Source organism: Mesoplodon mirus, assembly GCF_964341445.2.
Source record: "Mesoplodon mirus genome assembly, chromosome: 14".
Taxonomy (NCBI): Eukaryota; Metazoa; Chordata; class Mammalia; order Artiodactyla; family Ziphiidae; genus Mesoplodon; species Mesoplodon mirus.
The window spans coordinates 42,806,498-42,831,737 of NC_138990.1; the positions used below are offsets into that span (position 1 = coordinate 42,806,498).

A 25,240-nucleotide genomic window follows, 5' to 3' on the forward strand; every position below is an offset into this window, starting at 1 on the left:
TAGTGATTGCCACCTCTCCTTTGTTCACCTGCTCTATAAAGACTCTGACCCCAGATGTCCCCCTTGCAAGATATGCTGTTTAAATCTTCTTTACAACATCCACATTTGTCGATACACTTTTTTAAATTCATATGTTTTCCTAGAAGGTCTGTTTCCTACTTCAAGATACTAAACTCCCTGAGAACAGAACTCATCTGTTTTCCTACACCTACCACCATGCCTGGTACCTAGCAATGCTTAATAAGCATATACTGAATGAATAAAGCTTGTGATTTTGTTACCCAGCCCACATCAAATTGGAAACTGCAAATAAAGAAGGGAAAAGGTCACTAATATGGAAAGAAGTACCGACCATGACAGTGTGGAAATACTGGATTAAAACTTAAAACATCAGATTCTAGCCCGAATATAGGTACATATTTCTGGTAAACTTTGGATAGTCTGTTCAATTTGTTATGTCTAGCCACTTACTGAATTGCAGACTGTGAAATGAAGAATTACTTAAATATTATTTTAATCTATCTTTGTAACAATGAGGTACATAGGGAGTCCCTCATTTTACAGATGAAAAAACCTAGGCTTGGAAAGGTTTAAGTAACTGGCTGGAGGTCACAAAGTGAATAAAAAGAGAAGACTAGATTATATAAGCTCTAAAGGTCTTTTCTAACTCTAAGATCCTAAGACAGAGAAGAGACAATGAAAAGGAGCCATCAGAATTCAATATTTAGATGGGAAATTATTTACATCAACCCAAAGCCAAATCCTTAAAGAGTTTACATAAAATTTCACCTTGTGACCTTCCGATATTTTCTTTGAAGACTACCTTCATGTAAAAACACCTCCAATTCTTCGAGCTATACTTTGCTGGCCTTCCCTTGAAAGTTCTGGCAAGCAAATTTACCACTGAACATCCACCATGTGTCAAATATCATGCCAAACACTGCAGTTAAAAACCTGATGAAAATAGGCTTACTTCCTGCTGTCAAGTCTCTTCAGTCTCCTAAGAAAGCATTATGATACCATGCCAGAAGTGTTATAACAGAGGTAGTGAAACAGAGGAGACCCTGCAAGGGGCATGGGTGAAGAGGCATTAGATAAGATATAGCAGAAAATGCTAACATTAACTGGGTCTTGAAAAATAAACAGAACGCAATACCCTAGAAGTACCAGGATTCTGTTTAAGGGTAGTAAAACATTTAATTTCAGTTTTTAATATTCCTCCTTCTGATCATTTTTCAACATTGTGTTGAACCTGGTAAATGTAAAAGCATACCAAGAGCAAGTCTACAATAATCCCCCTGATATCAGCCTTCCTGATTATTACCAACAGCTTGTTTTTCTTTAAATTCACTCCTATCTTCTGACATTCCCAGCCTCAAACTTCATACTGCAACAAGACAAACCTCACATAATTCCCTGAACGAATCATGTTCTCTTTCACACTGGTTCACAACAGTCTTTATAGATGCTATTCACTCTTTCCTAAACTGTTTTTTTTTTTTTTTTTTTTTTTTAACTCTCCACTCAAGCCAGTGCTTTCTGGGTGATGCTTTCCCTGACTTTCCCAGATAAACTTAGACATACCTTCTACTACCTCTCATTAAACTTTTTTTAAGTTCAATAATTTTTAGATTCAGCTGTGCAACCATCACAGGTCAGTTTTAGAATATTTCCATTACCTCCAAAAAGTTCCCTTGTGGCCATTTGCAGTCCATCCACACTTACACTCCCAGCTGACAACCAATGATTTGGTTTCTGTGTCCAGAAATGTGTCTCTTCTAGAAATTGCATATCATAGAATTGGTAGTCTTTTGTGTCTAGTTTCTCTCACTTTTAGCATAATATACTGAGGCTCACCCACACTGGAGAACGTATCAGTAGTTCACTCCACTTACTGCTGAATCACATTTCACTCTATGTATATATACACGACATTTTGTTTTGCCAATCACCAATTAATAAATACTTGGGTTATTTCCACCATGATGAATAATACTAGTAGGAACACTGGCGTACAAGTTTTTGTGTGAACGTACGTTTATATTTCTCTGGAGTAGCTACCTAGGAGTGGAAATGCTGAGTCGTATCATAAGTTTATGTCTAACACCTTAAGAACTGCTAACTTTTCCAGAGTGGCTATACCATCTTACAATTCCACCAGCAATACACAAGGATTCAAGTTTCCTACATTCTTGTCAACACTTGGCGCTGCTGTCTTTGTGATGATAGCTATCCTAGTTGGGTGTGCAGTGGTATCTCATTCCTGAATGACTAATGATATTGAGAATCTTTTCTCATGTTTATTACCCTAAGAATATATATACTTTTTGGCAAAATGCCTATTCAACTCTTTAGCCCATTTTTAAATTGTAGTTTTCTTTTTAAATTTGTGGTAAAATGGTCATTAAAAAAATCTGCCATTTTAACATTTTTAAATTGTACAGCCTGTTGCATTAAGTGTATTCCCATGGTTGTGCAGTCATCACTACCTATCTACCTTCAAACCTTTTTCATCCTCCCCAACTGAAACTCTACCCATTAAACATTAACTCCATACACTCTCCCTTTCCCCAGGTCCTGTCAACCACCATCTACTTTCTATCTCTACGAATCTGACTACTCTAGGAACCCTGTATAAGAGGAATCATACAATATTTGTCCTGTTGTGACTGGCTTATTTCACTTAGTATAATGTCCTAAGATTTACCCATGCTGTAGTTACTCCTGTTGTAGAATGTGTCAAAATTTCCTTCTTTTTTAAAGCTAAATAATGTTACACTGTATGTATATGCCACATTATGTTTATCCATTCATCTGTTGCTTTCTACCTTTTGGCTACTGTGAGTAATGCTGCTAAGAACATGGGTATACAAACATCTGTTTGAATCCCTGCTTTCACTTCTTTTGGGTATATAACCAGAAGTACAATTGCTGGATCATATGGTAATTTTGTTTAATTCTTTAAGAAATCACCACACCAAACCATTTATTTTCAACAGAGGCTGCACAATTTTATATGTCCATCAGCAATGCAGAAGGGATCCAATTCCCTCACATCCTAACCAACACTTGTTATTTTCTGTTTTTATGACAGTAGCCATCCTATTGGGTATAAAGTGGTATCTAATTGTGGCTTTGATTTGTATTTCCATAATGATTAGTGATGTTCAGCATCTTTTCATGTGCTTTATTGCCATTTGAGTATCATCTTTGGAGAAAATCTATTTAAGTACTTTGCCCATTTTTGAACTAGCTGTTTGGGGTTTTCTCTGTTGCTGAGTTGTAGTTCTTTATACACTCTGGGTATCAACCCCTTATCAGATATATGATTTGCAAATATTTTCTCCCCTTCAGTGTATTGTCTTTTCAATCTATTAATAGTTTTATTTTTGATGAAGTCCAATTTATCTATTTTTTCTGTTACCTGTACTTTTGGTGTCTCATCCAAGAAATCATTGCCGAATCCAATGTCATGGAGCTTTTCCCCTATGTTTTTTCCTAAGGGTTTTATAGTTTTAGGTCTTCTTTTTTTTTTTATTAATTAATTTATTTCTTTTTGGCTGTGCTGGGTCTTCGTTGCTGTGCGTGGGTTTTCTCCAGTTGCAGCGAGTGGGGGCTACTCTTTGTTGTGGTGCGCAGGCTTCTCATTGCGGTGGCTTCTCTTGTTGTGGAGCATGGGCTCTAGGAACATGGGCTCCAGTAGTTGTGGCACACGGGCTCTGTAGTTGTGGCTCGTGGGCTTAGTTGCGCCGTGGCACGTGGGATCTTCCCAGACCTGGGCTCGAACCTGTGTCCCCTGCATTGGCAGGCGGATTCTTAACCACTGCGCCACCAGGGAAGTCCCTATAGTTTTAGGTCTTATGTTTAGTTCTTCAATCCATTTGGAGTTAATTTTTGCATACTGTGTAAGAAAAAAGTCGAACTTCATTTCTTTTGTATGTGAACATCCAGTTTTCCAGCACCATTTGTTGAAAGGACCATGTTTTTCCTGATGAATGGTATTCACACTTATCGAAAATCATTTGACTTAGTCTTATTATTATGCTGAAAGAGTTTTAATACATTCTGGATATAAGTTTTACCAGATATGTGATTTGATATATTTGAAATATTTTCTCCCAGTCCGTGATTTGTTGTTTTTTTTTCATTTTCTTGATGGTGTCTTTTAAAGAATAAAAGGTTTTAATTTTGACAAAGTTTACCATATCAATTTTTTCTTTTATGGATCATGCTTTTATATATTCTACTATTATAGCACTTCTCCTACTATATTGTTTTTTCCAGGTCTCCCTTCCCTCTAAACTTTAAATTCTTGGAGAACAGTGGCTATCTGAATTTTCGCCTATTTTATTTCATTCAATGAAGATACTGTACTAGAAATATGTACGTGTATACATGCATCTATGTGTGAGTATTGTGTGTGTGTGTGTGTGTGTGTGTGTAGAAACTGTGTTAGGCAGTTAGACACTGTGAATGGAAGAGTGAAGAAAACAGACACTCTCTTAAATAAATTATATTACATTGCACAGAATAGGCAATACATTTTCGATGAATGAACAATGATCTTAACTTGATGAATACAAAACTCCATTTCCCTAACCACTCATCAGCCTAATCATCACAATATGCAAAAACTGTCTCTCTGTAGTTTTAGAGAGTACAGGGCATTATAAGTGCATAGCCTTTGGAATCAGACAAACCTGGGTTCAAATCCTTGCTCTGCCACTAGCTGTAAGACCCTAGGCGAGTTACTTTACCCCTGTTGGCCTCAGTTTCTTCATCTGTCAAATGGGAAAGTAATACTTTTCTCACGGAACAGTTTAAGAACATATGTTAGATAATATATATGATTAACCTACACAGTGCCTGGCACATAGTTGCATAAATAGCAGCAATTCTTTCATTAGCAAATATATTTGTTTTACCTCATTTATTAAAATGTTAGACTTGTTAGCCCCCAGTTTTGGAGGTAGTGTCCATGTGACCTCTGTAATGGGCAAAATTCATGGTTTAAAACTCAAAATCAAAAAACAAAAACAAAAAAACAAAAAAAACCCCTCAAAATCTCAAAGAGAAAAGGTGTGGAAAATGAGGTCAGAAATGAATCTACAATAGTTTTCATAAATAAAGTTTGCTTTCCTTAAAACAAAACAGGTAAACAATCCATCAAGTAAAAATAAACATTAGTATTTAACATACCTTAAAATAGTAATAATTCATGTTCATTTACTATACCTTTTTTAATTAAAAAAAAAACTTGGGAGGATCACCTTCCTCTTAAATTTTAAGAAATCATAAAATTGTTTTACAACCAAAAAATTAATACTAAGATATTTCTCTTGTATACATGCTCATTTATCTGAGTTTTCAATGTCCCTACTTGATGTTTCTACTTAAGTTACTAATTTTTACCTCCCAGGTCCTACCATAAACTGAGAGACACAAAATGACATGAAATACTGAGAAGACAAAATAATGTACGTAATCTTTACTTTCATCAGTGTAGCTGAGGAGATACTTCTTTAAAATTCACTTCTAATATATTGAATTATACCATTCTGAGCCTGCCCATAATTTAATGCCAAAGTACATACTGTGAATCTCTTCAGAAATTTAAGTGCAATTCCAAAGTCTGCTTTCCTTCCTGCAAATATTTCTTTTATCTGTTTCCTTGTTTAAAAGTCTCTTTACTATGCTCAACCTCTTTTTTCTAATTCTCCTGAAGAGAAATAACTTGCAATTCTCATATATAGCAACTAAAATTCTCCAACTATTCTCAGAAAAGGTCTTCAGGGTCCACAGAAGTAAATTTACTTACACTAGAATTTTGCAAAAAAAAAAAAAAAAAAAAGACGCGTGAGGCTAGGCAGGAGTTACTTAAAGCCTTTGTGATGATTCAACAGTTTCTTTTTTCATGCAACAAACATTTACTAAGCAATTCCACTGTGTGCGCCCTTTCCCTCCCCACTTTCCTCCCTGGTAACCATGTTTGTTTTCTACATCTGTGACTCTATTTCTGTTTTGTAAATAAGTTCATTTGTACCATTTTTTAAGATCCAACATATAAGCGATATCATATGGGGATTTGTCTTTCTCTGTCTGACTTACTTCACTCAGTATGACAATCTCTAGGTCCTTTTGACCTTTCTTGTGTGTTAATTTAAAACAGTAATAAGGGCTTCCCTGGTGGCGCAGTGGTTAAGAATCCGCCTGCCAGTGCAGGGGACACGGGTTCAAGCCCTGGTCAGGGAAGATCCCACATGCGGGGGAGCAACTAAGGCCGCGCGCCACAACTATTGACCCTACGCTCTAGAGCCCAGGAGCCACAACTTCTGAAGCTTGCGCGCCTAGAGCCCGTGCTCCGAAGCAAGAGAAGCCACCTCAACGAGAAGCCCACGCAACCGCAATGCAAAGTAGTCCCCCCAGCACCTCCTCCCTCCAAGGGGCAAAGAAACAACTGGATTCTCATTTTCTGCCTCTGCATTCAATCTGTTACAGTAATGTTGCTCTGATTGGTATACATGAAAAAAACCCATATTCAAGAAGATAAACAGTTGCAAAATACAAAAAAGAGGAATGTGACAAACCTCTGAAAGTCTTGTAGGGCCCACAAGGGTCCTTGGATCACACTTTGATAACAGCTGGTCTAGAACAATGATTTCCAATGGGTTGGTTTTTTTTTTTGATGAAACACCTCATCAGTAAAAAAATTTGAAAATACTACCTCCAGACGACACTTGTGCATATCAAACTCAATAAATGATACTTAAAAAAAAAAAAAAAAAAGGACTTCCCTGGTAGCGCAGTGGTTAAGAATCCACCTGCCAATGCAGGGGACACGGGTTTGAGCCCTGCTCCAGGAAGATTCCACACGCCGCGGAGCAACTAAGCCTGTGCATCACAACTATTGAAGCCCAAGCACCTACAGCCCATGCTCCACAACAAGAGAAGCCACCGCAATGAGAAGACCGTGCACCGCAAAGAAGAGTAGCCCCCGTTCTCTGCAACTAGAGAAAAGCTGGCGTGCAGCAATGAAGACCCAATGCAGCCAAAAGTTAATTAATTAATTAATTTAAAAAAAAACTCCCTCCAGTATATACATACTTACTTAAATGTACTATTCTGCTAACATTACTATTTCTATTATGAAACATATACACACGTTTTTAAGATAATATGAAAAATAAAAATGAATAGAAGTTCTAATGTTTTTCTCAATATCCCGATGCACTATCTTACTTTGGGATTAAAAAGAGAGAGCTATACAAAGACACATTTACAAGAGAATTTTAAAAGGGCTCCAAAAGATGAGATTGTCACTCTGTCCCACAAAAAGAAAACATTTTTGTATCCCTAATATTAGTCCCATGATGACTAATTTTTTTTGTTTGGTGTTGTTTTTAAAAACTGAGTAGAGAACCTTTTCTTTTCATCTCTGAGTTCATTTTCTGATGAGAACAGCAGCACTTATTACAGAAGATTTAGAAAACAGATAACAAAAATAACTATAATCTTAAGACCCAGAGATAATTACTATTAACATTTCTATTAAGTTACACATAGTTTTTCATATATGACTATGTCACTAATATATAATTATTTCTATATAAACCCAGGTAATGCTATATTGATTTAATATCTGCAATTTCTAGCAATACAGTCAAACATCTTTTCATGACATTAAATGTCTTCTACATCAATATTTTTAATGGTCTCGTTGTATTTCATGGAAGGAATCCACTATAATCAATCCCGTACTCTAGGACATTTAGTTTCCAATTGATGAAGAAAGGCTATGATAAATACTCTTGTATTTTTGTGTTGCCTGTGCTGTATCTTTGTGTTTGTCCATGAAGAAAGGCTACGATACTTCCTGTGTTGTCTGTGTTGTATCTTTTTTATCTATGAAAAACTACTTACCTATAAATGGTATTGCTACGCTAAAATGAATAGATGTATTTAAATCTGTTATTATGAACTGTCCTGGAGAGAGTTTATCCAATTTTTTTTTTGGCCTATTTCATAGGTTAAAATCTGTATCTCACTGCTATTTTAACTTACCATTGTATTTTCTTAAATACACTATAGTAACTGGCTATTTCTTTCTTTTAGAATCACTTGGTTTTTGCTACCCACTGTCTACTTCATGTTTTCTTCCATAGATCTGGCACCTTGCTAACCTAGTTACTCAGTCTGCAACTCTCCATATTTTTCATTCATTTACCAAATATTTATCAGTACGTGCTAAGTATTATTCACTACTTTTTCAGTCTGTGACTTAAACAAAGCAATATACTAATGGCAAAGCTGAAATTAAAATGAAAGCTTTGGGGGTAGAGGAGGCTTTCCTAAGGACAATTTGTATAAAATGTTATGTAATCAGTAGTCTAAGAAAAACCCCATAATCTTCACCCACAAATGTGAATATCCATGATAGCTTTAGTAGCTATTTGCTATAATAAGGGCAAAGAATACAGAAGACAAAGGGGGGGGGGCTGAAATTTCAGGATTCAATGCTAGTAAATTTTTAATATTTTAGCTATTAATTAAGGTTATTGGTAAACAAATAATGAAAAAAGCCTACTCACCCGTAGGCTTTTTGAATCCACTAAAAATTATAACAATATAGCAACATTGATAATATATAGATGTAATGTTAGTTTTTTAAAAAACTAAACCAACAATAAAATCACATATGCAAATAGACAACAAGAATAGGCAAAATTAAAATTGCTGTGTATCAAGACAGGTTCAGTAAGACTTTTATTTACAAATTTTTCAAACAATATAAGGAAACTTCAGGTAAGTATATATTCCTAACTAGAGCCCTTAATTATCCCAATTTTCTTTATTTTTTATAAAATTATAATAAAAGTAGTTGACAGTGAGATCTAATTTTTAAAAGTGGCTCCTAGGTTATGTCCAGGTTCAGTCCACTCTCCTAAATCAATTTTGAGTGCATTCTTACTTTATAATACTAATATAATACCAAACATATTATAGCTCTGTAGCTTCCAAAATAAACTCACATATATTGTCTCACACCAACAAGCCTGTCTGTTATTATCCACGTTTTATAGGTGAGGAAACTGAAGCTACTCTAGGTTCAAATATTTATCCAAAATCAAAAGACAAGTAAGTCAATACCAAGGTTTTTCTGACTCTTACTACATACATCTTTCCACTAAACTTTATTGCTCCCTGTGATAAAAAATATTTTGATTAATGGTCTCCAAATAATATCAGATTCTGAATAACAAAAAATGAACTAGTCTACATTTAATATAATTTTCTTACAGGAGTAGTAAGTTGTACAAATCCAGTTTAGCAACAAGATAGATAATAAGAGCTAAAACAGAACAAAAGAACTTGAAAAAAAAATCTGAATCATAAAATTCTACGTAATCAAGATTTATATTATAGCATTTGAAACATGTAAATTTTTAAAAAGAACTGTGTTGCCTGGGCAAAATATTTCTAAGCATTTCAAAAGGAGATTATTTCAAAACACAGTAAGCTCAGAATGTTAAAATAATTTCTTAAAAATCAATTTCATTCACATGAGTTGATCTATTAATTTTTTTCTGAAACAACTGTGATTTTTATCTTATACTCTACTATTGAGTTGGATGTGAATTCAAACGCTAAATATCAGATTTGAAAAATATGCACAGTCATAATAATCTTCAGCTTAACGTGATGCTACCAATGAAAGAGCTGAAAGGTCAAATCTCACCAAATAATCTAACAGATGATAAGAATGAGAAGGATAATTATAATGGCATCGATGATGATACAGCTAAGATCTTCTCAGTAGGTACTATATATGTCGAGGTCCGGTCTAAGCATGAATTATCTCAAAATTCACAACACTGAGAAATATATCAAAATACATACCAAAAAACAGAAACTGAAACTTAAAATGTTAACTAACTTAAGTCACATGGCTAATAAGTGGTACAACCAAGGCATGAACCTTGACAGTACTGATTTTATAATAACTAAAATGTGTCAAATTTACAAGGTCAAGTATTTTAAAACCATATAATAAGAAAAGATAAATATTTAATGAGTTCTTACCTCTTCAGGCAGTTCACTGTACATGGTTTCAGAGGTAGACAATAAAAATATGGGTGAAAATGATGGTATATCTTGTAGCAAAGTCAGAAAAGTTGCTCTCACAGTTTCACTGACAGCTTCCCACCAATCACCAATGTGAGGCATGTAAACAATACTAGGTACTGTTCTTCGAGCTTCACGAAAAATCTAATTAAGGAAAGAACTGGCATTAAAAATTCAAATAGATATTATTCTAAAGTCTACACAGTAACCCCCAAATACATTAAATTTGTCAGGCCTGTTACTATAATTACTTTCAGCCCCAGTATTTAAGCTGTTCAAGATACGATGCACAAGCCATACATACAGCTTCTATCTACCCTTACCCCACCTACGAAAAGGAGTATTTTTTTGTTATTTTATTATTCCTATTCAGTATATATTAATAGTATAAAGGCATCAAATTGTTCCACCTATCTATCATATAAATAAAGCAAAACACCACTATAAAATATGCTGCAAATAAAGAGATAAGCATGTACCTATATGTCACCCACTTAAGAGTGATTATCAGGAAGCACAAAGAAGAAAAAGAGACATAGCTTACATGTTTGTGCACATTGGCTAAAATCACTCAACATATGAATTAAATAAATATTTTAACCAAGATGTACCACCCTAGAGCTTAAAATTAATGAACTACCTGCTGAACCACTTGTTTACTTCCCATTACCTTAATTCAATCTTCTATAAAATAGTCACAAAATATCCTTAATCTCTAAAGAACAATAAATAAATTAGCTAAAAGCTATGAGATACTCCCACTTCAGAAAATAGAAAATAAAGTTCCCTCAGGTGTTAAAGAGTCTTAACCATAGCTTCAGTCACAATCTGCCAACACATGCCAGTAAAGACCAGGTTGGCTATTAATAAGTTGTCAAACAGAACTACTGACCTTTACATAAAAGTCAACAACAGCTCAACAGCCCATCAACAAATTCTCACAGATTATTATGACATCTCTTAAATACTTTTAACGAGCGTAAGAAAAAGTTAAAAATGACTATCTTTCTTCAATTTAATTTGAGAACTCTACTTCTAAAATTCTCTACTATTTTCTCTTAAACACATTTCAATTAACCTATATAATGTACAAGATACAGAAATAAGAATCAAATAATTTAAATGATTAGGATTATCAGAAATATTCCTAAAATTCAAAAGGATTGTTTTTCTTTAATGAGTAAGCCTACCACTTGCATGAATTTTTTAAATACTATATTTTATATAGCTTTAAATCGCCTGTGTAAAATAAAATGTACTGCCAATTTAATAATAAGCCAGATGAAAGAAACTCAAATAAAATTTCCCCCAAATCGGAAATGTAGATGTTATGATCACTCACATCAAAAGTAACATTTGCTCCTTCCCTTCCTTTAATATTTGCATATCCACCAATCCAGAACAGTTGTACAGTACAACTCCTTCAGGACTCTCAAATTTTGACCTTTTCTGCAAACACGCACCCTCTTATCCTGGATCTTGAAAATCCAAGGATTACTGTTTTCCAAAGTTCATGTAGAAGATTCATAAGAGAAAAACAAGCATAAATATTGGCAAAAGGAAGGAACCACACAGGAGCACAAAGGCAAGAGAGGCATTTGATTCCAAAAAAAAAAAAATTTTTTTTTATTACATGCCACCCAAATCAGGCATGGTATGTGGAAGACACTGACCAACACCTGTTGCTGATAAAACTAGGGAAAGTCAGCAGGGAGAGAAAGGTGATTATATGAAAAAGACTAACAAACTACACAGCTTACTGAGAAACCTCACAAAACTACCTACCCTAATTCAGCCATGCAAGTTACCACATGCCCAGGGAGAGATGAGACAACATGCCTTTTTTAAAAAGTGAAATACTGCCTTGCAGTCTAGTATTTGTAGGTTAGGTTTTCTACATGTGTTGAGAACATCTAGCTGCTAGCAAATATCAGAGTATGGGCAAAGCAACAGAAGGTTAAGTGATAATAAATAAAAAACTTTACAGAGCCAGAAGTTAAACAATGCAATACTGTAGGTGTTTTAAACTTATCTGCAAGGCTGAACTAGATACATAAGGTTTTTTTTTTCTATTTCTTTCCTTTTCTCATCCAAACCTCTCAAAATTAGCAAACTGAACATGATAATGATACTCTAGTAATCTTTTTATTTCCAAAGACTTTAGGAAAGTATCTTTATAAGTAACTTTTTGAAATTATATTTGAAAACCTAGAGGGGAAAAAAAACAACCAGGAAAAAAGTCTAAGACAAATATAGAAAAATAAAAAGGCTCTACCTTTCTGGTCCATGAATATATAATTACATGGACTGAGAATTAATCTAACTATATGCAATACCAATAGCCAGGGAATATTTTCAAAATTTTCTCTGAAGCCTTTAAAGGGAAAACATCCTTAATTTCCAGAAAAATTTTAAAATACTACTAAAACAAGTTTCCTTTTTTAATTCCTTACCCCATGTTATCTCAGAATATTAAAATAAACTTTCATATTCTCTTTAAATAGCCAAGCTGTCCTAATTCTCCTGTTTTTGAAATGAAATTTCAAAAAGAATAAAGTCTGAGAATAGTACTTAAAAATTCAGAAAAAAGTTTAAACCTATTGTGATTTTTCTATAATGTAAAATCGGCTCCTCACCAGTTTGCTGGTAATTTTTGAAGTTATGGAATAAGATACACTCTGTGAAATCAATTAACCAGATATCTCATAGTAGAAAAATAAAGTTTTAGTGAAGCGGCAACTGTCTTGGGAACAAGTGATGCCATTTGATAACTAGAAAAATACTCACCTACAGGGTGTCTTGGATTGGTGGATGTGCAAGGTGTAGTAGAAAACAGAAAAACTGTTATAGAGAAAAAAAGACAGTAGGCCAAATTACTGAACCAACCGTTTCAAAATACCTCTGACATGACCAGCACTCTTGCACAAATAAAATGAACGTACACCAGTGTATGTGAATGTTCATTTTGATTCTTTAAGCAATATATTTCTGGCCTCTTCTTGTCCCAGACATCATAGTCCCTTATATAACTTTTTTTAAGTTTCTTTATTTAAAAAATATCAAAAACTACTTTCTCTGAATATTAATGATATGAAAGGCAAAAATCAGGCCACTGAAATTAGAAGTATCCATGCAAGGAAGCACTAACAATATAAACTGCACCTATATTTATAAGGGTCCTTATCTCAAAAGCTAAATTTCAAATCAGTACGCTAGATGCCAAATTAAAATGTTCAGTGCGTGAAAATTCACTGTATCTTTAAAAAATGAAGAATATACAGCCCATAACAAGCCATTTTCATTAAAAACTGAAAACTGGAATAATTTTAAATACAGAGGTACATGAAGCAGAAACCTCCAAGCCAGTACAGCTTTCACTTTCCTAAAAGGGGCTATATGAGAAAAACAACTTTTTGTCATCAATAAATTTCCAGAATTTGTCTTGGTCACGTTACAGTACTAAAATTATAAAACACAGGTAAAAGAAAAATCTTCGGGGCTAAATTTGTTCTCAATTTTTATAAAAACTAAAAAGCACTATTTAAATAAGTTTAATTCCTTAAACCATGCTATCAAAACTGTTAAAATAAATAATATGTCTCCATTACTGATAACTTTATTATATTTGTCACTTACTCCATTTAGGTTCTATTGACCTAAGATTTACGGAGCATCTCTGTGAAAAGAAGGCACTGTCTGGGATCTGAAGATTCAGGATTCAAGAAATAAAAAGCTCAATTTCTTTACAAGCATATAAAATCAGCCTGTTATAAAACACAACTATACTAGAGTTGCTGAACAATGGATTTAATACAAATCAACATTTCTTGAAAATTAAAAACACCCACATTCCTTTCCTGATATTTTCGTTGCTAAAAACGTCAATAATTTCAGTAAATGTGATACAATTTGGGCCAGGATAATTTAATTTGTTTACAATTCCAAAAAAAATGTGCTATGGTAAAACACAGATGTGTACCCACGTGCACAAACACAAGAGTATCCAAAGTATACACAGACTGTTATGGAGAAACCCAGAAATCCTTTTTCACAAACACAAGAGCATCCAAAGTATACACATAGGTAAGTATATTAATTCCTTAATGCCACATAACCAAAAGAGATTTCCCCTGAGAATTTCCAGATACAATTTCTTTCTAGGGAGCAAAAAATACTAAAATTTTCACCCCCCAAAATTCCTTACTGACCATGTGAAATTACTCGTAACACCATATAGTACCCAAACTCCAAAGCTTTGAACAGACCTAATATTTAAATTCATCAATTCGATCATACCTCTGCATTAATGAAAAGATTAAATGTAACACACTCATCAATCCCTTTTTTCCTAAATCAGCAGTAGAACTAATACAAGAGAGAAAAGAATACATATGAAAATGTCAGTAAGGGGACTCATAGTTGTTGTTATTTTTCTTTTTTTAAGAGTATTAATACAGTAAGTCTTTTACTACAGATACTAACATCTCTGACCTTGTTGTAGGGTTCAATAATTACTTGTGAACTTACTGGGACAACCAAAAATCTTGCAGGCTACATCAGTTTCCATTCTCCTTCCAGAGCCTTTGGAAGACTATGAAATGCTCAGTAACATACATACACACATGCTCACACACATACACACACAGAGCTACTTTATGAACTCTGGCAATTGTTTCAGTTATAAATTTCGAACTACTGTCCAGTGATCAGCTAAAGTACTATATTTCAAAGTGTGGTTTACTGAAAACCTAGAATAGTAACAACTGGGATGCATGTTTGAAGTGCAGATTTCTGGGCTTATCCCAAATTTCATGAATCAGAATCTCTGGGTGTGGAGCCAGGGAATCAGAAATTTTAATAAGCACCCCCAGGAGATTCTCATGCTCATTAAATTTTAAGAAACAATGAGGGACTTCCCTGGTGGTCCAGTGGCTAAGACTCCACGCTCCCAATGCAGGGGGCCCGGGTTCAACCCCTGGTCAGGGAACTAGATCCCACATGCCGCAACTTAAGAGTTCGCATGCCACAACTAAAAGATCCCACACACAGCAACAAAGATCCCGCGTGCCACAGTTAAAGACCCGGCGCAGTCAAATAACTAAATAAACATTTAAACCAAAAAGAAAGTAGGAAAGAAACAACGAGAAAACCCTACAGCAGTCACTAACTCCTCTACCATTTTTCATGCAACTGATAGTATTACTGGGGCATAATATTAGCTGGGGCATTCAGAAGAAGAAACAGAAGTTTTGTCATATATGTGCTTGTGTGTGGATGTTTTAAAGAATGGCATAGACTTAAACACGGTCCCCATGGTATAAAGAAATATGAAGTAGGGCCCTTCTCCCCTTTCCATCTTATCACACACATAAATACACATCTTTAAAGGTGATTTAAGACTTCTTTCCTTTAAAACTACCTTTCGTGTTCATGTTACACTATTAAATACCCAACTTAATTTATATCACATATTTTAGAGGCAGGGGAAAAGAAAATCACAGAAGAATAACTTGCCACAGACCAAACCCTTATATTCCACATCTATTTAGAGAGGATTCTACCTATAGAAGGACTAGCTACAAAGAGAAGTAAAGCAAAAGGGAAGAAAAGAAAGGGAATACAGAACAGAAGGATAGAAAGAAGGGGTTTTTTATTTTTCCAGCATTTCAGCACCTGACTTATGCGCTCTCTTCCCTAGGACTTTTATACCTACTTATACCCAGGCTTGCCAATCTCTACAAATTAAGAAAAAATTCCTCAGTTTCATTATATAATAGCCTCTTTTTGAAGAATTTTCCAGAAAAGACAGTATTATGTTATATTATATTATAATAAATAATTTTAAATATGCACTTAAAATACAAACAATCAGGGATTAGCCGTGACAGTTTACATGGTCTCTGGTCAGTGTTCAGAGAAAGTCTGAGCTTCAGCTACCATGACTACAAAATTCTGTCTCAGTGCCTGGTTAGATTAGACATCCAGGTGGTGGTCACTTAAGAATAAGCCCTACTTCCAACCCAGAAGCTCATAGGTGAAAGCAGAGAAGATGAGATGTCTTGACATACTAGATGCAATGTAACACAACCAAAACAATAAAATGGAGGGTTTTTGTTGCTTTCCACCACCAAGTGACATTTCTCTCCACCATCCTCACCAACATGACAGAAAAGTAGTAAAAGCCAAGATACGTGAAAGAGACCAAAGAACATGCAGTCAGAATTCAAATTTAGCCCAATGATGCCAAGTAGGATTCAGAGGAAAAAAAAAATCCCAGGATTCCAATAAGATCAACATATAGTTTACTACAGTGCTTCATATTTCCTTACCTAACATTAAGCCAGTATTGTGTTTGTGAATACACACACACATTAGCCATAAGGAACAACTATAGACAGAACGTTCCTCTTTCAAAGTGATTTTATCTTTCAGTTTGTTTGATACTGTCAAGTATACATGTAAAAGGAAACAAAAAATTCTAAACCATAGAGCAGAGGGTAAACTAAAATGACAAAGTTTATCCATTCCCCAAATCCTCCAAATTCCTTCCCCCAAGCCAAAACAACGATTATTAACATTTTTGGGGGGGTATTCTTGGATAAAATTTCTACTTATATATAAAAATGAATATATATTTTTAAGTTTTTTTTTACACGAAGAAGATCATACTTAGATTTACAACTTGCTTTTTCACTAGTACCTCCTTCACCTTTCCATATCAGCCTATGTAAATCTACCTCATTCTTGTTAACAACTTCCTAGTATTCCTTTGTTACTATATTTTAGCCAGTCCACCATAAAAAGGACATTTAGTTTGTTTCTTTTTGTCTTATTTTGTTTGGTAATTCTACACACAATGCTTTGATGAATAACCTTGTACATTCAGCAGTGAATACTTATAGCTAATATATCTTTAGGAAATTTTTTTTTGAACAACAAGCGTTTATTTCTTTTTTCTTTTTTTTTTTTACATCTTTATTGGAGCATAATTGCTTTACAATGGTGTGTTACTTTCTGCTTTATAACAAAGTGAATCAGTTATACATATACATATGTTCCCATATCTCTTCCCTCTTGCGTCTCCCTCCCTCCCACCCTCCCTATCCCACCCCTCTAGGTGGTCACAAAGCCCCAAGTTGGTCTCCCTATGCTATGCGGCTGCTTCCCACTAGCTATCTATTTTACATTTGGTAGTGTATATATGTCCATGCCACTCTCTCACTTTGTCCCAGCTTACCCTTCCCCCTCCCCATATCCTCAAGTCCATTCTCTAGTATGTCTGTGTCTTTATTTCTGTCTTACCCCTAGGTTCTTCATGACATTTTTTTTCCCTTAGGAAATGTTTTTTAATGTAAAATTCCTGGGTCAAAAGATACTTGAAAGTTTAAAAGATAGTTCCAAACTACACTCCAAAATCAATCAATAAATTTACATTTCCACTAACCAAGTATGAGCACCCATATCTCCAATATTAGGTTTATCAAGCTTTTCATTTTTACAAGCCTGATAGTTGTTTGAAAATAGCATCTTACTGCTTTAATATGCTTCTTTTTTTTTTTCACTTATAAGTAAGGTAAAGAATCTTTTCAAATTTTTATTGGTTGCTTTTGCTACTTTTTTCTCCCTATAAATGTCATGCTCCTATTTTGCCAGTTCTTTTATTAGGTTGTTATTCTTTCTTCTTCCTGATTTTAATATATCTTTGTATAGTAAGGAAACTTGTCCTTGACATGTGTTGCAAATACAGATTTTTACCAGGCTATGTCTATTAATCTTATTTAAAGAAAGTTTCTTGTCATGTGTAATTTAAAATTTTATAAAGTCAAATTTGTTCTTATCTTTATGTTTCCTGGCTTCCGTTCATTGCTTTGAAATTAAATACTTTCTCATGTCCAAGGTAATATACTGACCTTGTGAATTATCCTAACACTTTTATAGTTCCACTGACAATCTAGAATTTATTTTGGGGCTAAAGAAAAAGGTACGAAATCCAGTTTTGTTTTTTCTTATTCCCTTCATAGAGCCAGCCAGTTTTCTAAGACTATTTATTAAATAATCCATCTATTCTATGATATCAAATGTCATCATCATTATCATATACTCAACATCATCAGATACTAAATTCTATTTCTACACAGGCCTCAGCATGATTTCTCACTTCTGTTCCATTGTCTTGTCTATCCCTGCACAGGTACAAATACTTTATTACCACAGTTCTATTACATGTGTAAACATCTGGTAGGGATTCCTCATTACACTTTTTTCTCCAGAATTCTCCTTGCTATGCCCATATTTATTTCCTAGAGGAAACGAAAAGCCTTTTTTAAACATTTCCTCTTAAATTTGGAGGGATTATAATTATAATTATAATTGTACTTCATTTATAGATGAATTTAGAAAAGAACTCATAGCTATCCAATGTTGAGTCTTACCAGCCATTAGTTGTGAAAGGAGCTGCAGCAGTAGTGATAAACATGATGGCAGCTGTCGTTGTTGAGGACTGTAGGCCAAGACTATTGGATGAGCTTGTTTTAATAATCACAGTGATCTTATGTGGTATCATTAACTTCATTTCATAGACGAGAAAATTAAGGCTCAAACAGGTTAAGCAACTTGTCCAAGGCCACAACCAATACACAAGGAGCTGAGATTTTAAGCTGTGCAATATGACTGGAGTCTACACTCTGAGTTACAGTAATTAAAAACAAGGTGTGGGGGCTTCCCTGGTGGCGCGGTGCTTGAGAGTCCGCCTGCCGATGCAGGTGACGCGGGTTCGTGCCCCGGTCCGGGAAGATCCCACATGCCGCGGAGCGGCTGGGCCCGTGAGCCATGGCCGCTGAGCCTGCGCGTCCGGAGCCTGTGCTCCGCAACGGGAGAGGCCCCAACAGTGAGAGGCCCGCATACCGCAAAAACAAAACAAAACAACAACAAAAAAAACAAGGTGTGTCTTTCACTTATTCAACTGTCCTCAAGTGACTTTTCAGCATGCAAATTAATTGCTTAAGTTAATTCCTAGGTAAACTTAGTTGCTATTTTATTTATTTATTTATTTTTGCAGTACGCGGGCCTCTCACTGTTGTGGCCTCTCCCGTTGCGGAGCACAGGATCCGGAAGCGCAGGCTCAGCGGCCATCGCTCACGGGCCCAGCCGCTCCGCGGCATGTGGGGATCTTCCCGGACTGGGGCACGAACCCACGTCCCCTGCATCGGCAGGCGGACTCTCAACCACTGCGCCACCAGGGAAGCCCTAGTTGCTATTTTAAGTGGGACCACTTCTTCCATTACACAGTTGACCCTTGAACAAGGCAGGGGTTAATCTGTGTATAATTTACAGTCAGGCCCTCTAGATTTGCAGGTTCTCTGCATTCACAGGTTCAACCAACCATGGACCTTGTAGTACTGTATTTTCTGCTGAAGAATAACCATGTATAAGTGGACCCGTGCAGTTCAAACCTGCATTGTTCAAGGGTCAACCATATTTCTAACTTGTTATTGTTTGTATAAAAGAAAACTATTGATTTTATAACATTAACTTTGAAATTGTCTGCCTTACAGAATTCTCTTATTGGCCCTAACAGGTTTTCAGTTAATACTACAATCATAACATAGGCAAATATTTACAACTCCAGTGTGTTCATTCCAATATTTATATATCTCACATGTAACTGAATCAATTTTGCATGCCTTAGTGATGGTATATTACTCTTTCAATGTGCTACTAGATTCCATTTGTAATATTTACTTTATGACCACTGTCTAAGTGAGATTAGATTACAATTTTCTTTGCATTTCTTTCAAAGGTTTAGCATCACTCTTTTTTTTTTTTTTTTTTTTTTTTTTTTTCTGTACGCGGGCCTCTCACTGTTGTGGCCTCTCCCGTTGCGGAGCACAGGCTCCGGACGCACAGGCTTAGCAGCCATGGCTCACGGGCCCAGCCGCTCCGCGGCACATGGGATCCTCCCAGACCGGGGCACGAACCCGTATCCCCTGCATCGGCAGGCGGACTCTCAACCACTGCGCCACCAGGGAGGCCCAGCATCACTCTTTTTTTTGATTTCACATCTTTCCTTCTTTTTCTATGCTTTGGAAAAGTTTAACTGGCATCAAAATAATCTTATCCTTTAAGATTAAGAGAATTCACCTGTGAAACTATTTGGATTTAGTGCTTTTTGACACTCAATTCTTCTTCCACAACTACTGTCTATTTAGATACTCTCTCCTCTGAAGTCAACCTTGCTAATTTATATCTTCCTAGTAAATCCCCTGGATTTATTTTATAATGGTACCAAGTAATTCTCTTACTTGCATAAAAGCTGCAATAATTTTGTCTCACTAAAAAGGAAAAATACGAGCAAACATATAAATCAACATTATTGGAAAACACTCACAGCCAGGATAAATTAAATGTATAAAACTTGGAGAAAATTACTGGTATATAGTTTTTAAGGCAGGCCATGGGTTTTGGGAAAAAAACCTTTAAATAGGGCTTTAGAAGAAGTGAAGTACTGCTAGGATGTTCATACCCAAAGAATTGTAAATAAAAGAGAAATAAAACTATGACACTATGAACTGTTTAAAAAAATCTATTTCATGCTACAAGGTACAGAATGGTTTTCAATTAGATAGTTTATGTATTAAATATTTATGAACTATAACTGAAAAAACAACAAAACTGTGTGCAGTGCTCTTAAGTGTTACTACTCCAGCCATCTAATCTCTAAAAGTAGGCTAAATATCAAAGTAGAAAGTGACATTCAAACACTTAATGAGTACTTACTATGAGCTGGGCACTGTGTCAGAGACACAGGAATGGTGAAGACATGGTCTCTTGGTTCAAAAACTTATTCCCTTAGCCCCTAGTTCCAACATGACACACTTATAATAAATTCACAGTTATATATTAAAACATCAAGAAATATAAACAGCCCCACTATAATTTTGCTTCACAAGCTAGCAAATATAAAGTAGTTGAAAATCAAATATCAAACACACTTGATTTTTGATACAAAATATATAATTTTAAAATTGCTATCACTTTTCTATATTAATTTTAAACCCTGGCATTCTCAAAGTCGGTATCATTTCCCTTACTACAATAAGGCTGTCTAAAGAGATCTAAAGACAGAAGTCTAAAGAGGCCCTGAAAAAAGGGTCAGACAAGGCAAAAAGAAGCTCCCTTTCTACACTGTTTAATGAAATGAACCTTTAATACAAGAAATTGGATTATTAAAATTTCAGAGAAGAAAGAAGTATCATGGGAAAAACAATGAGCTCACTTTAAAAAATCAACAGGATCCTCTGCCTTAATATTAGAATGTTAATGAATAACCAACAAAAAGTTAATATTCATATTACTGTTCTTTGAAAAAATTTTATCTATAATCACTACTAAGATATAAACAATAAGAAAGCAGGAAGCACTTTGATACAGTACAAACCTACCTGTGCACATGATTCTTCAGGTGTTTTGGCACTAACTGAATAAAGTGCTGGGAGATCTAGTCTGTGCACAGAGAATTTTTCTAGAGTGTGCAAAAGTGCTGGAGCAAGGTGAGAAGTTTGACCTGAGCCTCGTTCTCCAGACAGCAATAGTCTTGGCCTGTAAGAGGTTGGCTGATGATATGGTGACCTGCAATACACATAAGACATAATAATGATTTCAAAACCATACACTCTGAAGACCAAAATAAAATATTAGGAAAATATTTACATAAAATAATGTAATGCCAAATTAATAGAACTTTTGTTTACCTCTCTCATCTTTTTGAGTACAGCAAAGCATTTTTTCAATAATTACAGTTTTAAAATATTGATCTCTCTGGCCATATTAATACCAAGACATAAAAGTATAAAAATCCATCCTAAAAGAAAGTTCATCCTATCATACCACATATATTAACTTGGAAAATGCTTCAGACAGTAAGTATGATTTAGTTATCCCAGGTCAAATGTTAAGAATTCCAATTCTCCAACAAAGAGGTACATCTAAAGATTACTCAAAATGTAGGGGGCTTCCCTGGTGGCGCAGTGGTTGAGAGTCCGCCTGCCGATGCAGGGGACAAGGGTTCATGCCCCGGTGAGGGAAGATCCCACATGCCACGGAGCGGCTGGGTCTGTGGAGCCATGGCCGCTGAGCCTGCGCGTCCGGAGCCTGTGCTCCGCAACGGGAGAGGCCACAACAGTGAGAGGCCCGCGTACCGCAAAAAAATAAAAATAAAAAAAACCGTAGGATTTCTTTTTTTTAATGGTTAAAATGGTAAATTTTATACATATTTTATCACAGTTTTTTTTAACATCTTTATTGGAGTATAATTGCTTTACAATGGTGTGTTAATTTCTGCTTTATAACAAAATGAATCAGTTATACATATACATATATCCCCATATCTCTTCCCTCTTGCGTCTCCCTCCCTCCCACCCTCCCTATCCCACCCCTCTAGGTGGTCACAAAGCCCCGAGCTGATCTCCCCCTGTGTTATGCGGCTGCTTCCCACTAGCTATCTATTTTACATTTTACCACAGTTTTTAAAAAAAACTGTAAAAAAAAAAAGTAGGACTCCTTCAGTGGCAGCAATTTTGTTTCTAGGCCAAAAAAACCTAACGGTTCTTATCCTAATATACAACATCTAAAGCCCTACACCAGAGAAGGCAAATTTAGGATAACATATTAAAACAAACTCAATTAGTATTTTCAAGATTCTACAGCACCATTAAAAAGATAAATGAGGGGCTTCCCTGGTGGCGCAGTGGTTGAGAGTTCGCCTGCCGGTGCAGGGGACGCGGGTTCGTGCCCCGGTCTGGGAGGATACCGCGTGCCGCGGAGCGGCTGGGCCCGTGAGCCGTGGCCGCTGGGCCTGCGCGTCTGGAGCCTGTGCTCCGCAACGGAAGAGGCCACAACAGTGAAAGAGAGCCCCGCGTACCGCAAAAAAAAAAAAAAAAAAAAAAAAAGATAAATGAAAAAAGTTTATCTAATATCACTATAGATAATGCAGGAAATTCTAAGCAATGCAATAAGATAAAGCAAATTTAAAAATGGAACTAATGGAAAGAAATTGAACAAACACTGTTACTTGTAAAGAATATGATTATACACTAGAAAATCCAAGAGAATCAACTAATGACTGCCATAGTCTACCAGCAAAATAACAAGACTGAAGATGGAAATAGAAAAACCAAAAGATTTTCCTAAACACCATCAATAACCAATATAAAAAAGGAAAGAAGATTCTATTCACAACTGCAAAAATACAAATGATAAACAATATTAAATAATCTTAACGAGAGAGGTATGAAACTATATAGAATACATCATGAGCCTGAATATAGATGTCAATTCTTCCTATGCATTTATACCTAGCTATAGTTAACTATATACATATGGTTGGTTTATAGTATTTTATTTTATAGATTTTAAAAATGCAAATCAAAATCCCAAAAAAGATTTGAGCGGGGGGGCGGGGGGGGGAGAATTAAAACTTATTTGCAACATTATCTGAAAAAAATAATCAAGTAAGAACATCAAGGGGACTTCCCTGGTGGTCCAGTGGCTAAGACTCCACACTCCCAATGCAGGAGGGCTGGGTTCCATCCCTGGTCAGGAACTAGACCTCACATGCCGCAACTAAGAGTTTGCATGCCACAACTAAAAGATCCCGCATGCCGCAACTAAAGATCCTGCATGCCTCAACTAAGACCCGATGCAGCCAAATAAATAAATATTTTTTTAATTAAAGAAAAAGAACATCAAGAAAATTTTGGATTAGTGTGCTAGCTCCAATTTCAGAACATTTAAACCTGTTTTAGTAACTAGCACTTCATACACACTTCTTGTTTAATTTTCTTAACAATTCTATGAAATACATAAGTTTCCTCTTACTAAATAGATAAAGAACCCAAGGCTAACAGAGGTTAGGTATAAGATTATACAACTGGGTGTCCATATAACTGCAAAGCCCAGGTTCTAAAACACAAAGTTAAGATGCACCCTACTTTATACTGATACATATTACAGAACAGAATAATAGAATGAAGAATACACCAAAGAAAAGAAACACAGATCAGTGGAAAATAGCAGCCCAGGAAACAAATCATAGTAATTGAAAGAATTTTATATAAGATAATAAGCATAAAAATAAATGGAACAGAGATGAATTATAACACAAATATTGTTTTAAAATAGGGAGGGGGCTTCCCTGGCGGCGCAGTGGTTAAGAATCCGCCTGCCAATGCAGGGGACATGGGTTCGATCCTTGGTCCGGGAAGATCCCACATGCCACGGAGCAACTAAGCCCGTGTGCCACAACTACTGAGCCTGCGCTCTAGAGCCACAACTACTGAAGCCTGCATGCCAGAACTCCTGAAGCCTGCGTGCCTAGAGCCTGTGCTCCACAACAAGAGAAGCCATCACAATGAGAAGCCCTTGCACCAAAATGAAGAGTAGCCCCTGCTTGCCGCAACTAGAGAAAGCCTGCGCAGAGCAACGAAGACCCAATGCAGCCAAAAAATAAATTACTTAATTAAATAAATAAATCTATTAAAAAATAGGGAGGATTCAGATCCTCATTTCACAAAACAAAATGAATTCTAACACAGAAACAAAGAAAAACAAAAGATTCATGTATTTTTAATTCATAAAAATCTAAGAACTTTTGTTACTCAAAAATTACAATCTGAACCAAACGGCAAACACTCATATGAGACAAATAATTAAATTTGCCATTAACGGGATTGGTTCTTTAATGCATAAAGAGCTTGTATGACAGTATTTTACCAAAAAATACCTTCTTATACAAAGAATGTAGACAATTCAAGAAGAAGATAGAAATAAATAACTTCTTAAAAAATGTTCATTCATTTAACAATTTTAGAATGCTTCCTAGGTTGAATGCCTTGGCCCGTGCTATCCAACAATACCACTGTTATCATAGAGCTCATAACTCAGTGCATTTATTGGAAAAAGGAAGTAAATTACTATATTTCAGTGTGATTAATAAGCAGCACTCTTTAAGTACAGGGTGCTATCAGAGACTCATAAATGGCTTTCCTGAAAAAGTGTTATGAAAGCACAAACCCAACAGATAGAAGGCAGAAAGGATGAATTTCAAGAAATAAAAACAGGA

The 25,240-nt window shown here is 35.5% G+C and overlaps 1 protein-coding gene across 4 annotated transcripts in view; it reads right to left on the reverse strand.

The window, feature by feature from the left end:
• Positions 1-25,240, reverse strand: part of ATAD2B (ATPase family AAA domain containing 2B) — a 165,942-nt gene that overhangs the window by 43,921 nt on the left and 96,781 nt on the right. For all 4 annotated transcript variants that reach the window (XM_082642078.1, XM_082642076.1, XM_082642075.1 and 1 more), the window contains exons 18-19: positions 21,564-21,750; positions 10,081-10,266 (exon numbers count right to left, since the gene is read on the reverse strand). In XM_082642078.1, coding sequence (XP_082498204.1) covers positions 10,081-10,266; positions 21,564-21,750 — 373 coding nt within the window. The remainder of the gene's footprint in view (positions 1-10,080; positions 10,267-21,563; positions 21,751-25,240) is intronic.